This window comes from Drosophila simulans, chromosome 2L, assembly GCF_016746395.2.
Source record: "Drosophila simulans strain w501 chromosome 2L, Prin_Dsim_3.1, whole genome shotgun sequence".
NCBI classification, from domain to species: Eukaryota; Metazoa; Arthropoda; class Insecta; order Diptera; family Drosophilidae; genus Drosophila; species Drosophila simulans.
The window spans coordinates 7,650,350-7,670,214 of record NC_052520.2 but is presented as its reverse complement, the minus strand read 5'-3'; the positions used below and the strand labels follow the sequence as shown (position 1 = coordinate 7,670,214).

At 42.2% G+C, this 19,865-nt stretch overlaps 4 protein-coding genes and 1 long non-coding RNA gene across 12 annotated transcripts; 3 read left to right on the top strand and 2 right to left on the bottom strand.

Annotated features, from left to right (window-relative positions):
* Nucleotides 1-35: 35 nt before the first annotated feature.
* Nucleotides 36-2,049, top strand: LOC120285815. Its single transcript, XR_005545075.2, has 3 exons — nucleotides 36-166; nucleotides 1,308-1,630; nucleotides 1,911-2,049. It is a non-coding gene; the product is annotated as an uncharacterized LOC120285815 (long non-coding RNA).
* On the bottom strand, nucleotides 262-8,164 carry LOC27206647 (CD109 antigen). Its single transcript, XM_016182449.3, has 15 exons — nucleotides 7,692-8,164; nucleotides 5,351-5,528; nucleotides 4,811-5,289; nucleotides 4,419-4,749; nucleotides 4,080-4,363; nucleotides 3,906-4,017; nucleotides 3,695-3,841; nucleotides 2,963-3,638; nucleotides 2,779-2,910; nucleotides 2,302-2,720; nucleotides 1,896-2,243; nucleotides 1,665-1,842; nucleotides 1,252-1,607; nucleotides 735-1,191; nucleotides 262-665 (listed from the first exon to the last, which is right to left on the bottom strand). The coding sequence occupies exons 1-15, from the start codon at nucleotides 7,775-7,777 to the stop codon at nucleotides 439-441; spliced, it is 4,410 nt and encodes a 1,469-aa protein (XP_016023995.1). The 5' UTR covers nucleotides 7,778-8,164; the 3' UTR covers nucleotides 262-438.
* A 1,110-nt stretch (nucleotides 8,165-9,274) lies between these two features.
* Nucleotides 9,275-17,121, top strand: LOC6731375 (C3 and PZP-like alpha-2-macroglobulin domain-containing protein 8). Of its 8 annotated transcripts, none has more exons than XM_016178740.3 (8): nucleotides 9,275-9,543; nucleotides 10,212-11,501; nucleotides 11,564-11,825; nucleotides 11,888-12,155; nucleotides 14,097-14,304; nucleotides 14,700-14,878; nucleotides 14,934-15,832; nucleotides 15,909-17,121. In XM_016178740.3, the coding sequence occupies exons 1-8, from the start codon at nucleotides 9,482-9,484 to the stop codon at nucleotides 16,995-16,997; spliced, it is 4,257 nt and encodes a 1,418-aa protein (XP_016023994.1). In that variant the 5' UTR covers nucleotides 9,275-9,481; the 3' UTR covers nucleotides 16,998-17,121. The 8 variants fall into 8 exon arrangements, with proteins under 8 accessions (XP_016023994.1, XP_002078529.1, XP_016023991.1 ...); XM_002078493.4 differs by lacking the exon at nucleotides 14,097-14,304 and adding an exon at nucleotides 13,746-13,896; XM_016178737.3 differs by lacking the exon at nucleotides 14,097-14,304 and adding an exon at nucleotides 13,743-13,896.
* Nucleotides 17,087-17,890, bottom strand: LOC27207442. Its single transcript, XM_016183122.3, has 3 exons — nucleotides 17,591-17,890; nucleotides 17,409-17,536; nucleotides 17,087-17,351 (listed from the first exon to the last, which is right to left on the bottom strand). Exons 1-3 carry the CDS (start codon nucleotides 17,753-17,755, stop codon nucleotides 17,333-17,335), a joined length of 312 nt encoding a protein of 103 aa, XP_016023987.1. The 5' UTR covers nucleotides 17,756-17,890; the 3' UTR covers nucleotides 17,087-17,332.
* Nucleotides 17,891-18,229: 339 nt separating this feature from the next.
* On the top strand, nucleotides 18,230-19,851 carry LOC6731374 (zinc carboxypeptidase). The gene is made up of 5 exons (XM_002078492.4): nucleotides 18,230-18,449; nucleotides 18,501-18,628; nucleotides 18,688-19,078; nucleotides 19,135-19,522; nucleotides 19,588-19,851. Exons 1-5 carry the CDS (start codon nucleotides 18,279-18,281, stop codon nucleotides 19,797-19,799), a joined length of 1,290 nt encoding a protein of 429 aa, XP_002078528.1. The 5' UTR covers nucleotides 18,230-18,278; the 3' UTR covers nucleotides 19,800-19,851.
* Nucleotides 19,852-19,865: the final 14 nt, after the last annotated feature.

The following is a 19,865-nucleotide window of genomic DNA, read 5'->3' as shown; positions in this document are numbered from 1 at the left end:
CAGGGATTTGAAAAATAATAGATCTATTTTTAAACTTATTATTTGATGCTGTCAAAAATAAACGAGCGAGAGAATGTGAGATTGTTTCTGTCAAGAGGAACATGTTTAAAGCACTCGAGTACAACAGAGCGTATGAGTTATACATGTCGCAAACGCGTATGAAGAGGTAAATAATACACTTCTCAAAAGTAATGTTACTTTAAGGAATGGTTTATAAGTAAGGATTTTCATAGCTTGATTTTCCCATTTCAAACATTGTGCTCTGGTTTTAGTAAACGTTATAACATTTTATTGGCAACACTTTAGCATCGTTAGATGTACTTAGATCAGGTTTAGTTCACGGCATTCATTAGGCTAGCTTAGGGACTATGTGAGTGGGTGTTGTTAAAGCTTCGATTTCCATAATGGTTCCACGTTACGTGGCGGTAACAGTATCGTCTAACAGCTAAGGGTTTTCAAAAGGATCGACAAAACCATAACCACAGATAGCATTGGAATGGCTGTGTGTCTTGGCCCTGAACTATGACCCGCTATCGCCGTGTAGTCATCAGGTCGCTTGGACTCGCGCTTCTCGGCCTTTTCGCATAGGTCACCGCAGTTGGCGTGCTCGCAAATGTCACAGATATTGGATTTGGGTGCCCTGTAGAACTGCCTGGCACGGCGAGCTGTATATCAAGGGTAAATTGATAAATTAATCAAAGGTTAATGATATTTGTTCCATTTGTCAATCCTACCGCTGTCATAGTAGTCGTACATGACCACTGCAACCGGTCGATGTTTTGTGACCTTGACCGTCTTGTAGGCATGCAGGGTGGGGCAGACCTCCCTTCTGTCCAGGTAATCAAAGTAGATGACCACCTTGGTGTTCCTGTTCTGCGTCTCGACCTTCTTGATGCGCTCACTCGACTCCAGGGTGGGAAGTGTATCCCTGTCCACGACGAAACCGCTGGGCAGGTGAACCTCCATCACGGCCATGTTGGAGCGCTGCTCGTTCTCGCCCACCACGGAAACAAAGCTGGCACAGGCCGAAAGATGGAGGTAGTCCGCGTGGGAGTTCCGATTCACAGTGGGATCGAGTACAAATCGTGGCCAGGCACTGGTCACGTTCGTGTTATAGGTGTAGCTGACTTGGGCCAATGCCATTCCCCGACCAGTGGCCGAAACACTCAAGTTTTTAAGGTTGTTTGGCAGCTAGAAAGTAGGCCAATTAAATATAAATCATTTCTAGTTAATTAAAAGCTAATCCCTTACCTCCACCGTTTGCAGGGCTAGTGAGTTTTCAGCATTCACATTAATTATTGTTTCAGCACCTTCTCCGTAATGGAAGCCGATTTGAAGATTATTGCCCTGACTGGAAAAGCGTTCGGCGAACATGAGAAGCGCCTGGAGGCCGACCACAGTATCCTGCGATGCCACAAAACCACCTTTGGGATTTCGCTGGTCCATCAGCCAGTTCAAGACGGGCAGGGCATCGCCCACCAAGTTATTTTCCAGTAGAGCCAAGGCGGCGTAAGCGGAGATCTCGATGTTGACGCTACGAGTGGCATTATACCAGGGTGACTGCTGCTCACCAGCGGGCGCCGTTTTATTCCACCACTTGAGTCCATCTGGAAGATAGTTGCACTATTACGTAAGTACTTTTAATAAAAAATAAATTATCTTGCCCTTGTTGGTGGCCATTGAATCTAATCGCTGAAGAAAAGCTGCCTTGGCATTATGATTAGCTCGGGAGAGCACGTAAGTGCCTATGGCCATGGCGTGCAGGTTACTTGATCCATCCAAGCCCCTGGTGATAAAGTCCAGGGCTTTGTTGATGTTGTTTCGATATTCGGGATATAGATCCTAAACAATATTAATGAAATACCATTGTCAAAACTTTAAGCCTTTCCACTTACCACATTTTCCATTAGAGCCAGGGTCACAAATGCAGTCAGACTGATGCCATCGTCGCCAAATCTCTCGAATACGTCGCCACGCTCCTCGAAGCCACCGTTTGCTGACTGAACACTTCCCAAATAGGTTAGTGCCTTTTGCAGGACATTGCTATCCACTTGGGTGAATGGAGCAGCCTGCCGAAGCGAGCGGGCCACGTACGCTGTCAGCCAGGTGGAACTCCTCTTGATGTCTAATCCGAATGCACTGAAGGCACCATTCTCATGGCGATAATAAAGAATTCTCTGGTAGCCAACTGCCAGATTGTTTGTGGCACGCAGTTCCACTTCTGGGGTAAGTTGACGTAGGCGCTAAGGAGAGAATTTCACATCATTAAATTGTGTTATAACATCGTAGAATTTGACTCACCCCCAAGTAACGTAATACTATTAGATTTGGTACAAAATTAACCATGGTCTGTTCGCCGCAGCCAGTTGGCAGAAGGATAAGGCTATCCAGATTACCCACTAAGCTGCCAATGAGGTCGCCAACGGCTGATACTTCGATACGTGTGGATTCCGGAATGGCGTTGCGTGGAACCGCAATGGTGACGTTTCTTCTATTCTGGGCATTGGAGTTAAGCTCGAAGAGGAATCCTCTGTTGATCCGCTCCATGGCTCCAGGGTGCTCCACCAGCAGATTTTGCTCGACTGTATCGCCAGCCTGGGAGGAGGCAGCCATTGCCTTGACCAAGAGGGGCCCCACTCTTTTGGGAGTCACGATGAAGGACACGGAACGGGCGGATCGCCCCGGTACCTGCAAGGATCTACGTCTGTAGAGTTCCACCTCTGAAAATTGAATAGTTTTAGGATCGTGTTGGTGATAACAGTAACATGGATAACTCACTTGGCTGGTTGGTGGCCTTAGGATCCAGTTGAGGGAAATCAAAGTCCAGCGCTGAGTTGTAAAAGGTGACATCCACGTTCAAATCACTGTCCCTATTGTTGTGCACCACAAACGGAATGGCAATGAGTTCATCTGAAATTATTAATATTTATATCATTTATTTTTTACCCTATTCATGCCTTACCTCTTTTTATGGAGTAGGGCAATTCGGTGCTTATGTAAAACTCTTTGTATGCTTCCAATTTTCCATTGGCCGGAGATAATCCCAACCCGTTAACCGGATCCAGAGCAAAGGCGGATACCATCCAGGATGTCATCTCACTGGGAATCCTTCTGTGGATTGAATTCCTTCCATCGCTGCTGGTGGAGATGTTCAAGAAGAGCCACGTATCCGCTGGATCGCGCATCACATGGACCCTTGGATTATGCCAGAAGGGTTTTGGGGTGTAAGAAAAGGCGTATCGTCCTTTTCCAGGTGGCAACGTATTAACCTCGATCTTGTGGGCAGGTCCAATGTCTGTTTTTCGCACTGTCGTTAATTTGTCTTCGTCGGGCCCGGTGGAAGCCTCTCGATCCAAAGCCGGATTGCTCTCAGCTTCCTTTTCGATAAAGTAATTCGTATTGGACATGGTTATCACACCAGATTCCTTGCCAGGTGATCCCATTGGGGTGTTCACATCGCTCAGTTCGTATGAACGCAGGGCATCCATCAGTCGCTTGTGGGTTAAATCATGACCACTCCTAAGCTCGTTTGCATTTTGATCCACTAACATGAGGCCCACATATGAGTAGGGTTTGGTGCTTATGCCTATGTCAATATCTTGACCAGGAGGTGCTCTAATGGGAGCGTCAACTTGTACCTATAATTAATAAATGAGAATTAATAGAAATTGGAAATATACTTAATAACTCTTACCGCATTGAGTAGATTTTCATCAAGCTGTATGACCTGCTCATCGTAAACAAACTCTCCATCTACTACCGTATATACGAGCAGCTTGGCTCTCGGCATCATTGCAAATGATGCCAGGAATTTGATTGTGTGGAAAGTCCCATCGGACACCTTGGAAAAGTAACCAATTCGATAAAGCATACTACACTTCTGCTACAATAAAATATAAACTTACATCCACATTGCGAGATAGAATAATATCGCCGCGACCGACAACTTGGTACATAAAATATTTAATGGGCGCAAAGGAGCGTACGACCACAGAAATTTCCTGGTTTACAGTGGGCCTTTAAACAGTGATACTATTATTAATAAATAGTTAATATGTATTTTCCATATCTCAACTGACCTATCATTCAACACCTTAGCAGTGATATAGTTTTTGCTGTGCAAATGCTTGCTCGGGATCTTTCCCACCTCACTGATCACGCCCTGGTAGTCAACAATTATGGAATGAAATTCATCTCGATCTCCAATGGGAACAGTGAACTTCATCTTGATCTCTCCACTGGCATCCAAGCTATAAGCAGTACGATTGTACATCTCACTGCTGCCATAGACATTCGTCAAGTAGGCGGTGATTTGGGGATTGAAGTCCCTCAATTGGCCGCCATCATTGCGGGCTATGCGAGCCTGCAATAAGATTCATTTTCATAAATATCAAAAGACACTTTCCTTGACCACTTACTGTAGCTTCAAAGGGCACTCCAGGAATATAGTAGCTGGGCACCTTGACGGCCTCCACGCGATAATGGTTCAAGTGCAGTGTCAAGACTGTTGAATAGTTTTGCACCGAACCAGTTGACTTTTCCTCAACGAGGGCATCCAAAAGGTATTGCCTCTCATAGTCCTGCTTCAGATGGAGCTCATTCTCTATATCGAACTCAAAGTACGCGTTGCCATCAATTGGCACAACTTTTCGGGTGATGAGATCGTTAACAAAAGGTTGCAGCGAGCCAAAGAATGTGGGATAAATGGATAGGGTGGCTTCACCCACAATTGGCTGACCAAATGCATAGCTAGACAAAAAACGTTTGGTTAATATCGTATTAAAATTTATTTAATAGTTTGACTGCTTACTGCGCTCGGACTGTGGCTGCTATTTTGCCATCCTTATAAATAGCGTGCTTGGGAGTATCGATGTCTACAACGAATTTTGGCAGAATATGATCAAGGATCTCGAAAGTTTGCGTATGCGCTTGTTCCGAAACATCCACGACAATGGACCAAGTGCCAAAACGAGGCGAGTCCGACAATCGCAGTTCGTTCGAGTAAATGGAATTGGTCAGACGAATGTCCTTGTAGCTGCGTATAATGTTATCACCGGAGTCCTTGATATCCACATGCACACGTCCATAGCCACGAGCGGGTTTCAGATTGGCATCCAAAATAAGCACTCGGTAGTGAACCAAATCGCCTGGCTTGTAGATGCTCTTGTCCGTCTGAACCAAAACCGTATGTTGTTTGGACTCAAAGTGCAATTGAGTCTCATTGGTAAACTGAACTCCTCCAAGGCCCTCAGCAGTTAGGCGATATCTGTCAGTTCTTAGGGCGGGAATCTAAAGTTGATCTGTGATAAATAGGAGGTCTTTCGCTATATCATGTGTAGTTACCACCTACCTCAAAGTGCAATAGCTGTGTGGAGAAAGGCCTTAACTCCACGGTCTTAAAGTCCGTGTATGAGCTGCCCAGGATCCCCACCTTAAATGTGGCGGATTCAGGTGCATTGTGCAAGCTCACAGCCACATGAAATTGCGAGTTCGGACGCAGAGTATTCGGAGCAATGATGGAGTACAAACTACAATGTTAAATACGTTTATAATTATAACAAAACTAGGGAAAACGAGAAATATATCTTAAAAACAATATGTAAAGATTTTAAAATGTTATTTCTTTACTATACCCCTTACATTTGAACAACTTTTTTTCTAACGAAACCCGATTTAACCTCATGCCGGCGACTGCCGTAAAATAAATAAACAAAAAGAGCTACAGATTTAATGTTCGTAGATAAGTGGATTACACCTATGCTGTTATGCTATCTGAATCTTTTTTTCGCTATTCATTCACGCGTCTAACGGAAGACAATACCCCAACACGAAAGAGGGTATTGTACTTTAACTTTCGGTCGGGTCAGCATCAATCGCTGCGGTGAGGTATCTGTCGGAAATGGTTGGAGGTGGTTTGGTCTGTGGGCTTGGGGTCGGGGTTGTGGGAAGTACGGCAGAGTGGCTCGAGCTATAACTACTTTTGTGTGGTTTTCTTTTGTGGGCTCCTCGAAATGCAGAATGTGGAAGCTTCCTAAATCAGCTAAGCCAAACAATCAGCAGCTGTTAATCAAAGGTTTTTGGGCTCATTTGAATATGTTTATCATGGTAAATTTAAGCTACCTTATTAGTAGTTAATTTATAAAAAAAAATGGTATTAAAAGTGTATGTAACTAATAACTAATGGATTTATTTTGCAGACAAATGTAACCAACGTACACCTAACTTGTTTTCGAAAGGTGCCTTGTGTAAGTAATTTTAGTTTTTTACGTAAGCTCTTTCATTTAGTATCCGTTTTTCGTACATTTGGCTGGCTTTGTAAAATGCTCGGGTTGTTCATTTAGTTGTCAGCTAAATTGCTAAACTTATGAGCTGCCTCCTAACTGTGCCACCTTTTCTGGTAATTCACTGCTTGCCGCCTGTTCTAATTTCAATTGGTGCGGCGGGTCTAACCTGTTCCCACCAAAAATTTTCTTTTGTGTTTATGTCACGTTTGTTAGCCTAAAAAAACAGGTTCCCTCGATGGTGGTCGCTCTCGCAAAACGGTTTTCAACCAACAGGTAAATGGCAAAAACAATTTCGCTTTTGCTCAAATTGGCCGCAAACTGCAGGCTTCAAGTTTCCAGTTGCAGTAGCGATGTTCCACCTGATTGATTCTGCCATGGGGTGTTAAACGAATGCAACCAGGTGCGATTCATAGACATAGGATAGCTCTTATTCGATCCGGGTTCAATTGTATGAAATTCACCCACATGAACTGGCGAAATCAAGCCTTGAACGAGTGGCCCATATATGGTGGCAGATTGAGCTCGGCCAACTCAATGACAGATCATGAATTCGAGGAGAAACAGGAGGAAAGCACCAGAAGTAGACGCCTCCAATGGTAGTGATCATTACTCGATCAATCACAGTTCTTGGCGAAGCTCTACACAATAAATTCGCAAAGTGATTATAAAATCGCTTCAACTGGTCAGCCTTCAAGGTGAGCCATCGGAAATGAGTACACAAGTAGCAATCCATGTTAATGTGTCACCTCAACCAGGCGACAGCATCAGGGTGAGTCGATCGGGAAGAGAATGATACTGGTTGAATGGTGGAATTTTGCTTTAGAGATATTGTCATATGCAATCAAAATATTTTTCATAGGTGAAAATTTAATTTGTTTAGGGGATCATATACATATATATTGTAAGGTAATAAAACGTTTAGTTAGTTTCAAAAATAATTTCAGCCATATTCGATAGCAAGTGAATATTTTATGAGATGCGGAACTATTGCGCAAGCTAACATTTTTTTCTTTTCCATTGGAATGCATCTCCTTTTTAGCATCTTGCCACCTTGCATCACCCTATCGAATTTAGTATGCGTAGGAAGCTTTGAGTTCGCCTCCAAAAATCGCGTTGGCTTCGGGTTATTTCATCTGCCGTCTTGTTTCGGTCTTGTCAGCTTATTATGACAGTAATAAAACCCAGGGCTAATTTCTTGATTACATGTTGTTAATTACAGATCTGCGTGGCGGCATCTTCCTGAAATTCCCAATGATCTCTCGAGTTCGTCGTCTAAGTCATTTGTTTTGGCTTCATCTGGAGTTGAGTGATGTCATTATGCGGCATTTAAAAATATACTTCCATTTTTCTATCGCTTGCCGAATGTGTCACCTGTGGAGGTAATGTGTGTCTGTGTGTTATACTAACCCCTGGGCAGATGTTTGGCAAAGCAAACAAACGGTGACTAAGATCAGCACTGGAATAGCGCCCATATCCGCTCCCTGGAGGCGCATTTTTGGTTTGTCTTTAAATCACGTTAGCAAAATTAAGTGTAAACACGTTTTCTCGATTGTTGAATTGTGTATTGGCATCACATATTAAAACAAAAATCAAGTCGAACTTTATTGCCGTGGGCAGGCGCGTTGCTCCTTCTCACTCGCACTACCACTGCGGAACACTATCTCGCTCTCACGCGAGATTGCAGCAGCACCAAAATAAAAGCACCGCAGATTGCCCAAGACGAGGTGCGCGTTTTTGGGGCGACTTTACTCGCTCTCGGTTGTACGCGATTTTCACCTTTGCTGCGAAACGGTCGCGATCACCTGTTGTCCGCTTGAAAGCTCGCTGGCAACTGATTTCTCAAGTCGCCGATCACTCTTGCAATGTTTGAATTCTCAAATTTGTCGCAACAAAATCAAAAAATAACAACAAATTCAACTTTTGAGAGCTTCAAAGCTTTTTGCATGTTGGGTTCGTTGCACTGCTTAGCTACAACTCGAACCAAAACACCATGCCGAAAATGTTCGACAGTAAAGTTCGGGAGTAAGATGTTTAATTCAATTTAAATCTAGTTAATTTAATATTTCACTAAATAAAATCATTCAATTCAGATTCAATTGAGCGTTAATGCTGATCTGATCACTAATATACATCACTGATATTGTTATGGGGAATTTGAGCATTTAAAATTTTTTCATTTTTTCATTTATAAATATTTTATACTGATATATCCAAAAGATTGGCGGTACAACAAAGGCAGCGCTTTAACCCTTCCCTATGTTCCAGCTGTTAATATTTATTCTTTATTTGCATTTTCGCAAGCTTGTAGTGTTTACAACAATCATAATGTAAGGAAAACGTAAAATGGCTGTTTATATAGTAATTAGCACATGGATGCATTGTTCAACACGAATTAACCGGTTAACGATCTCTCGGCTAGAACATATGTTATCCGCATAGAAAATCACGCACAAAAGAAATAAATACTGTTTTAATGATAAGAAGGCCCGATAAGTGCATTTCCATGAATTTGTTGTTAATCTAACTGAAAAATATTATGCAAGCGAAATACTTGGAAATTTCTAATGACCTCTCTTATCAGAAAGATGTGTCCTACCTAATAGAAGCACTTTCTGATAAGAAACTATTTTTTTTTTTCTTAATTTTTGTTGTTTTTGATCAGAGTGTGTTCTTGTCCAGTATACTTATGTATGCACATCAGCTGGTAATTATAATTACTGCAAGGGTATGTAAGCTTCGGATTGCAAGCTTCCTTTCTTGTTTTGCTTCCTATTAGTTGAAAGTGTCCAGCTTCCAGTTTTACTTTTTAAACTTAATGGAGAGAGAGAGAGAGAGAGAGACCCGAACAGATCTATCATCAGTGACGCAAACAAACACCTAATTTAATTTTACCGGCTTTTTTTTGCTGGAGAATTCCCCGAAAAAATAATAAAGAGCATTTTGAGAGAGAGAGAGAGAGAGAGAGATCTGAAGAGAGATTAAATTCTACTTAAAGCCGGCATCAAATCAAGACTGACTCAGTGTGAATCGTCGCTAGCTGGCGATCGGTCGGTTTTCGGGTTCAGATTTGTTTTCCTGTCTTCCAGCAACTCGGAGACAAAGAAAATACTGTGAAATAATATCAATCAATAACCGTTCGGGATCAAAAGTTTGTGCATTGATTTAATCTACACCTATCTATTTGCAATTCCTGCAACATGTTCAGGATCTTTCTGTGCGGAATTATTTTACAATACGCCCTGCTAATTAATGCCACTGGGTGAGTTTGATTGAAAGTAAACACAAATATGATAAAGAATTGATCGCTTATCAGTTCGAAAAGAAATGCGAGGCTGAAAGGAATTCCTAAAAATAATCTTTTGAATATGTAGCCACCAATAAAAATTGGAATGTTCACAGGCCACGTATGAAAACGTTGGTGTCTTTTTGATTTTATTGCCGATTCCCTTTAAACCGGTTGGAAAACCACGATGAAATAGATAACAGTGCTATAGTCAGTTTTATTCAAATGCGTGGTGGTGAAAATCAGTTAATGCATAAAATACGGGAACCACACAGGGTTAACTTACTAATTGGCCATAAAAATATTTATATTCACTATTCCCCTCTAAAGGGGATTTTAATGGTTGCACGCAAAAAGTTGGAAAACTCCGACTGATTACGTTCGTTTTATTATTATTATTAATATTGTCAAAATATGGTCCCATGTTTAGGTGAGGGCAGTAGTTTCGCAGAATTATTAGGCAACTCCGTGTTTCCATTGTCAGAATATTAAAATGAATCAATCATAGAACAACAGAACCCTATCAGATAATTAATTATCAAAAATATACATGAAATTGCAATTAGGTATTCAAAATCCGGTAATGTCAATACGTAGCCACACAATCATCATTGTTCAATTAAAAAATAATTCTCGTTTTGCAGTCTCTATTCGGTGGTGGGGCCTGGTACCCTCCGGTCCAACTCCAAGTACAATGTCGTCGTTTCTGTCCACAAGGCAGATGCTCCGAGTCAGATAAAAGTCAGTCTAAATGGACCCTCGTACAACGAGACGAAGCAAATCGAACTGCCACCCATGTCCACCCAAAATGTGGAGTTCGAGGTACCCAAACTGGCCACTGGCAACTATAATCTTACGGCAGAGGGTCTATCCGGTGTTGTGTTTAAGAATTCTACCAAATTGAACTATGCGGATGAGAAGCCATCGGTCTTTGTTCAAACTGATAAGGCCACCTATAAGCCCGCTGATCTCGTTCAATTCCGTATTCTCTTTCTGGATGAAAACACCCGACCTGCAAAGATTGAAAAACCCATATCTGTCATAATCACAGATGGAGGTCAAAACCGAATTAAACAGCTAAGCGACGTCAAGTTGACGAAGGGTGTTTTCTCTGGTGAACTTCAGTTGTCCGAACAGCCTGTTCTGGGCACCTGGAAGATCTCCGTCAGCGTGGATGGTGATAATAGGGAGACCAAATCCTTTGAGGTTGACAAATATGTCCTGCCGAAGTTCGAGGTAATCGTGGACACGCCCAAGGCTGCCGTCATTGAAGACAAGGTGATCAAGGCCACGATTCGCGCCAAGTACACATACGGAAAGCCAGTCAAGGGCAAGGCTACAGTGTCCATGGAACGGAGCTATGGATACTTTGGAAACCTGGGAGAGAACGACTACAAACAGGAGAAAACCATTGACGTCGATGGAAAGGGTCATGTGGAGTTCGACATTATTAGCTGGACCCAAAGAGGCCAATACTTACCGCCCCTTAAAATATTTGCCGTCGTCACTGAGGAACTGACTGGCAACAAGCAGAATGCCACTGCCACAGTTGTTCTGCATCAACAGCGATACATGATTGAGGCTTATGAAAGGCCAGACCACTTTGAAGCCAATAAGTCTTTCATCTATCAGGTTGTGGTAAAGAATGTTGATGGATCCCCAGTCACGAGCTCTGCGAAAAACGTCAAGATAGGCTTTACCAATACGTTTAGCTATTTTAATGAGATGCCTCCTGTGTCACGTATTAACTATGAGGCACCTGTGAATGAGAATGGCATTGCAACCTTTAATGTTACGCTGCCCGATAGCGAATCCAGATATTATCGTATATTTGCATCATTCGATAGGTCGATAAACCAACTCGGTTCCATCTCGAAGTTTGAGCCAACAATGATAAGTAGGGAGCCGCTAAAGATTCAGGTGAATACAAAAAAGTAAGTAGTTGAATAAGTCTATAATGAAGGATTAGCAGGTATTTGACCCTTTGATATTTTAGGCCTAGACTAGGCGAACGAGTTTCTTTCGATGTCGTCTCGATTGAAGATCTGCCCTATTTTGTATACACCATTGTGGCCAGAGGTAATGTGATACTCAGTGATTACGTGGATGTGCCGGACGGCAAGAAAACATTCACGGTTAAGTTCACACCAACATTTAGCATGGTGCCGAAGGCAACGATCTATGTTCATTATGTTGTAAACAACGACCTACAGTTCGAAGAGAAAACTATTGACTTTGAGAAGGAGTTTAGTAACTCGGTATGATTACGCTCACAATGTATTTTAATTTGCACCTAATAAATATATTTTTTCCTTAATAGATTGATATATCGGCTCCGACGAATGCCAAACCGAGTGAAGAAGTCAAGCTACGGATTAAAACCGATGCCGATTCCTTTGTGGGTCTTTTGGGGGTGGATCAGAGTGTCCTGCTGCTCAAGTCGGGCAACGATCTAAGCCAAGATGATATCTTTAATAGCCTCAACAAATATCAGACATCAACACCCTGGATGAACGGCTATGGGCGTTATCCTGGTCAAACATCCGGACTAGTGACGCTAACGAATGCAAATTATCCTTACAACACTGGTAAGAATTCGGTCATTTAGAACCTTTATTTAGCAGGACTTTTTCATTCAAGTGATCCAAATTTTATTGTAGACAAGGGCTTTAGGGAAAAGTATTTTATTTTTTCAGCTACATGAATATGAAATTAATCATTTGTCAGAATTTCCCGATTATGTTGAAGACGATCCGGGAATCTACGCATTCGAAAACAATCTTGAAGCATTGCCTCCAATGCCTGCCATTGCTAATTTCCCCCCCGACACCGGAAATACCATTCAGCCGGTAGAGATACGTAAGAACTTTGCCGATGTCTGGATTTGGCAATCGATCGGCCGGAGGTGGGTCACTGGAAATTGACCCCACTTGTTTTGCACCCTAACGCACAGCTTCTCTGCTTTCTTATTTTTATGTCTAAGCAAAGGCTATCTAGACTATCAATGCAAATTGTACTAATACAGCAACGGAATAATATTGTTCTAATGATAGATTTTGCTTATTTTATGAATGACTGCCGTACGACTTTAGATTTTTAGATTTTTCTTGGCCGCTTTCGTGATCATCGTTAGGTGCCAAATGTGTCACATTCTGCTTTCGTATTTATCCGTAAAATCAATTTTATAGCCAGAGCATTCCCTGAAAGTCTTGACTATCAAGTAGAAGATTCGATTTCGTACGACGAAGTGGACTCAATTTCTATAACTTCACCTACAAAAATCGAATTAGTTCGAACGAACTTTGCAGAAGTCTGGATGTGGACAACATCCGACAATGGGAGGTGGGTTTTAGCTTTTCTTCTATGTCTATTTTTTTTGCAACCTATCGTACAGATCTCTCTGCTTTCTTATTTTTATTTTTGGGTAAAATTAATTATCCTTAGAGGCTATCTCATCTATCAACTCAAAATTGTACTAATACGACAATACAATAATATGATACATTTTACTGCCATAATGGTGTTCAAAGATATTTAAACAACGGCTTAGGCTTCGGTATCTATGGCTCAGAGTTAGCAATCGTACTTAATGTTGGGACTTCAAATTGGAGTAGATTTGTATCATAACATCGCAGGAACATTAACGAACTTAGGATCTTCAATGATATATATTATTTTCAGGATATTAAAAGCTTTGTGGGACTAGATCAAATCGTATACTAAATACACTCGTTAATAATCATTATATATCCCCAATGCAGATTCTTATACAATAAACCCATATTTACTTAATGGAGATTTCGCAATTGCATTTTCTCTTGCGGGAGAGGCACCGGGAATGGGTTCACCTCCAACTTCATCTCCACAGATTCGAAAAGAATTTCCGGAAAACTGGATATTTTATAATGCCGAAAAGTATGACGGATTTCTAACCTTATCCATAGGTCTTTCCACTGTGTATAATGTCTTGGGGTGTCGTCTTTACGCTTAACTATTAACGCTCTAACATCTACATGCTTTGGATTTCGTAGATCAGGTTTGAAATTTGTATTAGGATTATTTATTGGAAAAATTCCGTCTCCGTCAAGAGTTTGACTTACTAACCTTACCCATTAATCCATATATACAGAGACTGAAATCACTCCTAAAATTAAACTACTAAGTTATGTACCTAGCAGAAAGACGAATATTCATTAGACCAGGGATTGGCTTCCCACGCCCACTATTTAACCGCGTAACAGTTACTGGATCTCTAGCACAAAACGTTCTTACTGAACCACAGGTTCGAAAAGAGTTTCCGGAAAACTGGATATTTAACAACTTCGAAAAGTATGATACTTGAAATTTGATTATTCAAGTTCCATTTGTGTTTATGACTAACAAAAACCCGGCTTATTACAATTTAACAAACATATATTGAATTTACAAGATGAAAGTTATATGATCATACAATTTTTTAATAGAAAACCGATAATCAGTTTAGTCGCAATAAACAATAACCAAACGTTCTAAAATAATTGGTACCGTAGGTCGCCTTTTGAGGTTCCCTTATGCTTTCGGACGGCCTAGGATTATGTTCTCAACATATCGTGTTGGCATACGAGGTGAACCTGAAGATATGATGTATTTCTCTGCTCCGAGATTAAATTATGTAAATCTAAAAGAAATCCCTTTAAAACAAACACCCCAACGAACGACAATCCGAAAAGAGTTTCCAGAAACGTGGTTTTTTGAAAAGTAAACAGCTTTTTCTCCTGTGTCCTGTTTTGCATGTCTGCATGCTTTTATGATTAACAATTTTCGAAATCCAATTTAATGATAAGATACGAAATTATTAATTAATACGAAATTATTAATAATACGAAAGACTTCCGAAAACCGAAACACGTAGCGAGGCAATCATCTTAAGAAACGGGAAGAGTCAATAAGAATATCCACAAAAAGTCTTGAAAATTTACCGAAAAAGTAATTAGTTTCCGTACTGCTTTTTAACTTTTCCCATGCATGATTAATTGTTAACTAACCCTACACGCCAACCTAATACTTTGTGTTTTCTCGTACAATGTGTATATATCCATTCTAACTTGTATAAAAGTTTAAAAGCTAAACCAAAAATTGTCATCCTTATACAGCGTGGGTGAAGAGGGATTGACCCTGACTAAAAAAATACCGGATACGATCACCTCATGGGTGGTTACTGGTTTCTCCCTTAACCCAACATCCGGAATTGCTTTAACTAAGAGTCCGAGCAAGATTCGAGTATTCCAGCCCTTCTTTGTGTCCACAAACCTGCCGTATTCCGTAAAGCGAGGTGAGTCAATTGCAATATCGTTACTTAACATCTTAACATTTGAAAAATATCTAAGGTGAGGTAATTGCTATTCCCGTGGTCATATTCAACTACCTGGATAAGACCCTTGATGCAGATGTGGTCATGGACAACTCTGATCAGGAATATGAATTCACCGAGGCCACCAATGAGGTGTTGGAGAAGGCCATCGATGAGGTGCGCCGGGTCAAAAGGGTCACGATACCGGCCAATAGTGGCAAGAGTGTTTCATTTATGATAAGACCGAAATCTGTAGGATTCACGACCCTGAAAATCACAGCCACCTCTGCCTTGGCCGGCGATACTATTCACCAGAAGTTAAAGGTTGAACCGGAGGGCGTAACCCAGTTCGAGAACCGGGCTGTCTTTATCAACCTCAAGGATCAGCCGGAGATGTCTCAGTCCCTGAATGCCGAAATTCCCAGCGAGGTCGTGCCCCAATCCGAATTTATAGAGTTCTCTGTGGTTGGTGATCTTCTGGGACCAACGCTCCAGAATCTCGACAATCTGGTGCGTATGCCGTACGGCTGCGGAGAGCAAAACATGGTAAACTTTGTGCCCAACATCTTGGTGCTGAAATACCTCGAGGTTACTGGTCGAAAGCTTCCGTCCGTGGAGTCAAAGGCTAGAAAGTTCCTGGAGATCGGCTACCAGAGGGAACTGACCTACAAGCACGACGATGGTTCCTATAGTGCGTTTGGAAAGTCGGACGCTTCGGGCAGCACCTGGCTCACCGCCTATGTCATGCGTTCCTTCCATCAAGCTGGAACATACACGGATATCGATCCCAAGGTTATTACTGCTGGTCTTGACTTCCTTGTATCGAAGCAGAAGGAGAGTGGCGAGTTCCCGGAGGTCGGCAAACTTTTCGACAACGCGAACCAAAATCCATTGGCCCTAACTTCGTTCGTTCTGCTGGCTTTCTTCGAGAATCATGTAAGTCACCTAGTAAGTTGCCTATTACCATACCGATTATGTATTTTGACCAGAGATTTATGCTTAATTGCTTCAGGAACTGATCCCGAAGTACCAAAGTGCCATTGAGAAGGCAGTTCGCTATGTGGCCGAAGAGGCTGACAAGACGGACGACCAGTATTCCTTGGCCATTGCCGCCGTGGCCCTCCAACTGGCCAAGCACCCGCAGGCGGAGAAGGTCCTTGCTAAGCTGGAGAGCATGGCCCGAAACGAAAACGATCGAATGTGGTGGTCCAAGACCACGGAATCGACTGGTGAGGATGGACGAGTTTTTCACTGGAAACCTCGCAGTAACGACGTCGAGATCACCTCCTATGTTCTGCTTGCGCTCCTTGAAAAGGATCCTGCTGAAAAGGCCCTGCCCATCATCAAGTGGCTGATATCGCAGCGTAACAGCAACGGAGGATTCTCCTCCACTCAGGACACCGTGATTGGTCTCCAGGCGCTTACGAAATTCGCCTACAAGACGGGCTCTGGCTCAGGCACCATGGATATTGAGTTCTCATCTGCGGGTGAATCCAATAATACAATCAAGCTTAACCCAGAGAATTCCCTGGTTCTGCAGACCCATGTCCTGCCAAAGAGCACTCGCAAGGTAGACTTTACAGCCAAGGGAACAGGATCTGCAATGGTCCAGCTCTCCTATCGGTACAACCTAGCGCAGAAAGAGAAGAAGCCCAGTTTCAAGGTAACTCCCACGGTCAAGGACACGCCCAACCAGCTACTGGTGGTGGACATCTGTGCCGAGTACGTGCCCTTAGAAGACGCCGACAAGGAGAAGGACTCCAACATGGCAGTGATGGAAATCGCACTGCCCTCAGGGTTCGTTGGTGACGACGAAAGCTTAAGCAAAATCCAGGCGGTGGATCGGGTGAAGCGCGTAGAGACCAAGAACTCCGACTCCACGGTGGTCGTCTACTTTGACAGCTTAACTCCCGGTGATGTTCATTGCTTGCCGTTGGAGGCCTCCAAGGCTCACGCGGTGGCCAAGCAGAAGCCCGCCTCCGTTTCCCTATACGACTACTATGACACGGATCGCAAGGCCACCGAGTACTACCAGGTGAAGTCCTCCCTGTGCGACATCTGCGAGGGCGCCGACTGCGGAGAGGGCTGCAAGAAAGACTGAGGTCCTGGAGTCAAACGATGGTGAAAACCTTTAGAAGTAGTATCAACAAACCTTCCTTTGGAATTATTAAATAAAAAACAGATATTGTGTGCATTCAAATCAAATAAAATTCTTTATGACCACATTTGACAATAATTTTTAGATAATGTTAGAGCACAAAGGTATACAAAATATATTTTTGGAAGTATTTCAAATCTAAAACCAGATCATATTAAATGTGAAGCATACCATTAGGCTGCATCGTTCACATTTTAGCTTTAAGTTTTGTTCATGATACTGCATAGTTCAAGATCACTGCTTAAATGGGATAAAAATTAGATAAAAACAACGACACATCAGTACCTATCAATAAGTCTGAAAACAGAGTATACAGTTACGCATTTTTTAACTTTGAAATGCTTATTTACTTACGTCTGAACATTTTTGATCAGTACTTCCACAACAATATTTTCCTTTCGCATTAAAGCTAGGAAAGAATCTTTTCCCATAGGGCTCACCATTATGTGGACTACCTTTAAGCCACGATGCCACAAGTTATACTAGAATATTAAGGCATTATTCAGCTGTTTTCTCTAAATTCCCTTGTCACTCACATTGTCTGTGTCCTTCAGCAGTCCATCGATAACCTGTTGATCCGACCGAGTTTTTATGAAAACCTTGTACACTGAATAGTTTTCATAGGAACGGGGGAGTATAGGATCTGATAGGCTACTTTTCCAAGCAGTTATCAATAGTAACAATGCAATCAGTGGACGCATCTTGACTAAACTGTAAAGGGGTATTTTGTAATTTTGAGCTGACTATTTATACAGCTGGGAGTGAGAATAAAAAATAGTAGAATATGAATGAGGGTTCAGAGGGTTGTGTTTCTGAAGACGGAAAGTAATAAAATAAGAATAAGGCTACAGACACTTGCCTTTAAATAAAGCTGTTTTGAAAACAATCTGGAAATGAAATTCATATTTATGAGGGGTTTTTCTGCGGAATGTGACCTCATTATGCAGAGTCATGACTACTCTGATTACAAGAAATTATATATATTAAGCTCTTTACCCATATTTCTGAATGTTTTAAAAAATGAATCAATTAGAAATTATGCATATACTAACGGTCAGTTGTGTGAATCTGATAAGGCGATCAAAGCGGTTTTATAGATCGTTTAATAGTGCGCTCCTGTGCTACTATCTTTACGATCCAATTATGAATCGATCGATATAGGAAACGTCTGGGTTTTTATTTAAACGAAATTGGTAGTCGCTTTCCGCATTCTCAGCAATAAGCATGGCGCTATATAGTTTACCTATAGTCCTGGCACTGGTAGTCTTGGCTCAAGGAGCAAGCTTTGGTCAGGACCAAAGACTACGCTATGACGACTACTCGGTTTATAAAGTCAAGTTTGAAACTCAGGCGCAGAGAAGTATCTTAAGGAAACTTGCAGAAGATCGAGAAAATGTAAGTAAGCTAAATGTAACAACTTAAGCAAATGGTTACCTTTTCACTCAGTTCAGACTGTGGCATGAAGCCAAGGATGAGTTACACCTGATGCTAAGTCCAGGTGCCTTTGCCGAATTTGAGAATGAAATTCAGAAGACTAATGTCACTGCAGAGCTGTTCATCAGAAATGTGCAAGAGTGAGTAAGCAACTAGTAGTGACTGTGAAAGTAAATGGAATTCAAAGATTGTTCTTCAGGCTTATCGATTCGGAGGAAGCAGCAAATCTGAAAGCCAGTAGAGATGGATCATTTGGTTGGACGAAGTACAATTCTCTGGCGGAAATTGATGCCTGGTTGGACGGTATACTAGCTGCTTATCCAACGATAACAGAGGGTTTTATAGTGGGTCAGTCGTACGAGGGACGCACCATCCGGGGCATAAAGATCTCCTACAAGTCGAATAACCCAGGGGTGCTTATTGAGTCCAACATACATGCAAGGGAGTGGATCACCTCTGCAACAGCCACTTGGTTGATTAACGAGTTCCTTACCTCCACGGATGAACTAGTGAGGGATCTTGCGGAGAATCACGACTGGTATATAGTGCCAGTGCTGAATGTCGACGGTTTTGTGTACACTCATGAAAAGGTACCACTGCATTCATCTATACCTGACACTTTGCTTGTAAAACACATATTTTGTAGGATCGCATGTGGCGAAAGACCCGTCAACCCTCCGAAATTTCTAGTTGCATCGGAGCAGACCCCAACCGAAACTACGATTCGCACTGGATGGAGAACGAGGGGGCTTCTTCGAATCCCTGTGCCGAGGATTACGGTGGACCCAAGCCGTTTTCTGAGCCTGAAATCCAGGCCATGTCTGAGTTTGTAATCAGCATCAAGGACAAAATCAATGTTTTGCTCGCGTTCCACTCGTACAGTCAGCTTCTGCTCTCTCCCTATGGACACACTAAAGAGGAGTTTCCTCCCAATTTTGATGATATGATGGAAGTTGCTAAAGCCTATGGAGATGCAGTTGAGAGCCTTCCTTATGGAACTGTCTACAGATACGGCTCAGCTGCGGGCATTCTTTGTAAGCTCTTGGACAATAGATTGAATTTGCATGGAAGTAAACTTAAATTATAATTATTTTCACAGATCCCGCGTCTGGAGCCACCATCGATTGGGCATACAATGAACAAGGAGTGGAGATATCGTATACCATTGAATTCAGGGACACCGGTCGATATGGTTTTATCCTGCCCCCGGTGCACATTATTCCGAACGCAGAGGAGGCCCTAATCGGCATTGCTGCCCTATTAGAAAAGTGTAAAGACCTCGGCTATCTCGGGCTTAAGAGCGCGCTGTAAGTGCTGGGGAAATTCAATGTGCAATAAAACAATAAAGATTAACTGCAGATAATCACCGTGTTATGT

Bases quoted from the DNA above. Each gene is read 5' to 3' on its own strand.
- LOC6731374 (XM_002078492.4), top strand. From the start codon at position 18,279: ATGGCGCTATATAGTTTACCTATAGTCCTGGCACTGGTAGTCTTGGCT. The intron at 19,079-19,134 runs GTACCACTGCAT...CATATTTTGTAG, and splicing joins TTGTGTACACTCATGAAAAG to GATCGCATGTGGCGAAAGAC. The intron at 19,523-19,587 runs GTAAGCTCTTGG...TTATTTTCACAG, and splicing joins CTCAGCTGCGGGCATTCTTT to ATCCCGCGTCTGGAGCCACC.
- LOC6731375 (XM_016178740.3), top strand. From the start codon at position 9,482: ATGTTCAGGATCTTTCTGTGCGGAATTATTTTACAATACGCCCTGCTA. The intron at 11,502-11,563 runs GTAAGTAGTTGA...TTGATATTTTAG, and splicing joins ATTCAGGTGAATACAAAAAA to GCCTAGACTAGGCGAACGAG. The intron at 14,305-14,699 runs GTAAACAGCTTT...ATCCTTATACAG, and splicing joins GAAACGTGGTTTTTTGAAAA to CGTGGGTGAAGAGGGATTGA.
- LOC27207442 (XM_016183122.3), bottom strand. From the start codon at position 17,755: ATGCGTCCACTGATTGCATTGTTACTATTGATAACTGCTTGGAAAAGT. The intron at 17,537-17,590 runs GTGAGTGACAAG...TTAATATTCTAG, and splicing joins TGCTGAAGGACACAGACAAT to TATAACTTGTGGCATCGTGG.
- LOC27206647 (XM_016182449.3), bottom strand. From the start codon at position 7,777: ATGCGCCTCCAGGGAGCGGATATGGGCGCTATTCCAGTGCTGATCTTA. The intron at 5,290-5,350 runs GTAGGTGGTAAC...GATCAACTTTAG, and splicing joins CACAGCTATTGCACTTTGAG to ATTCCCGCCCTAAGAACTGA. The intron at 4,364-4,418 runs GTAAGTGGTCAA...ATCTTATTGCAG, and splicing joins GAGTGCCCTTTGAAGCTACA to GCTCGCATAGCCCGCAATGA.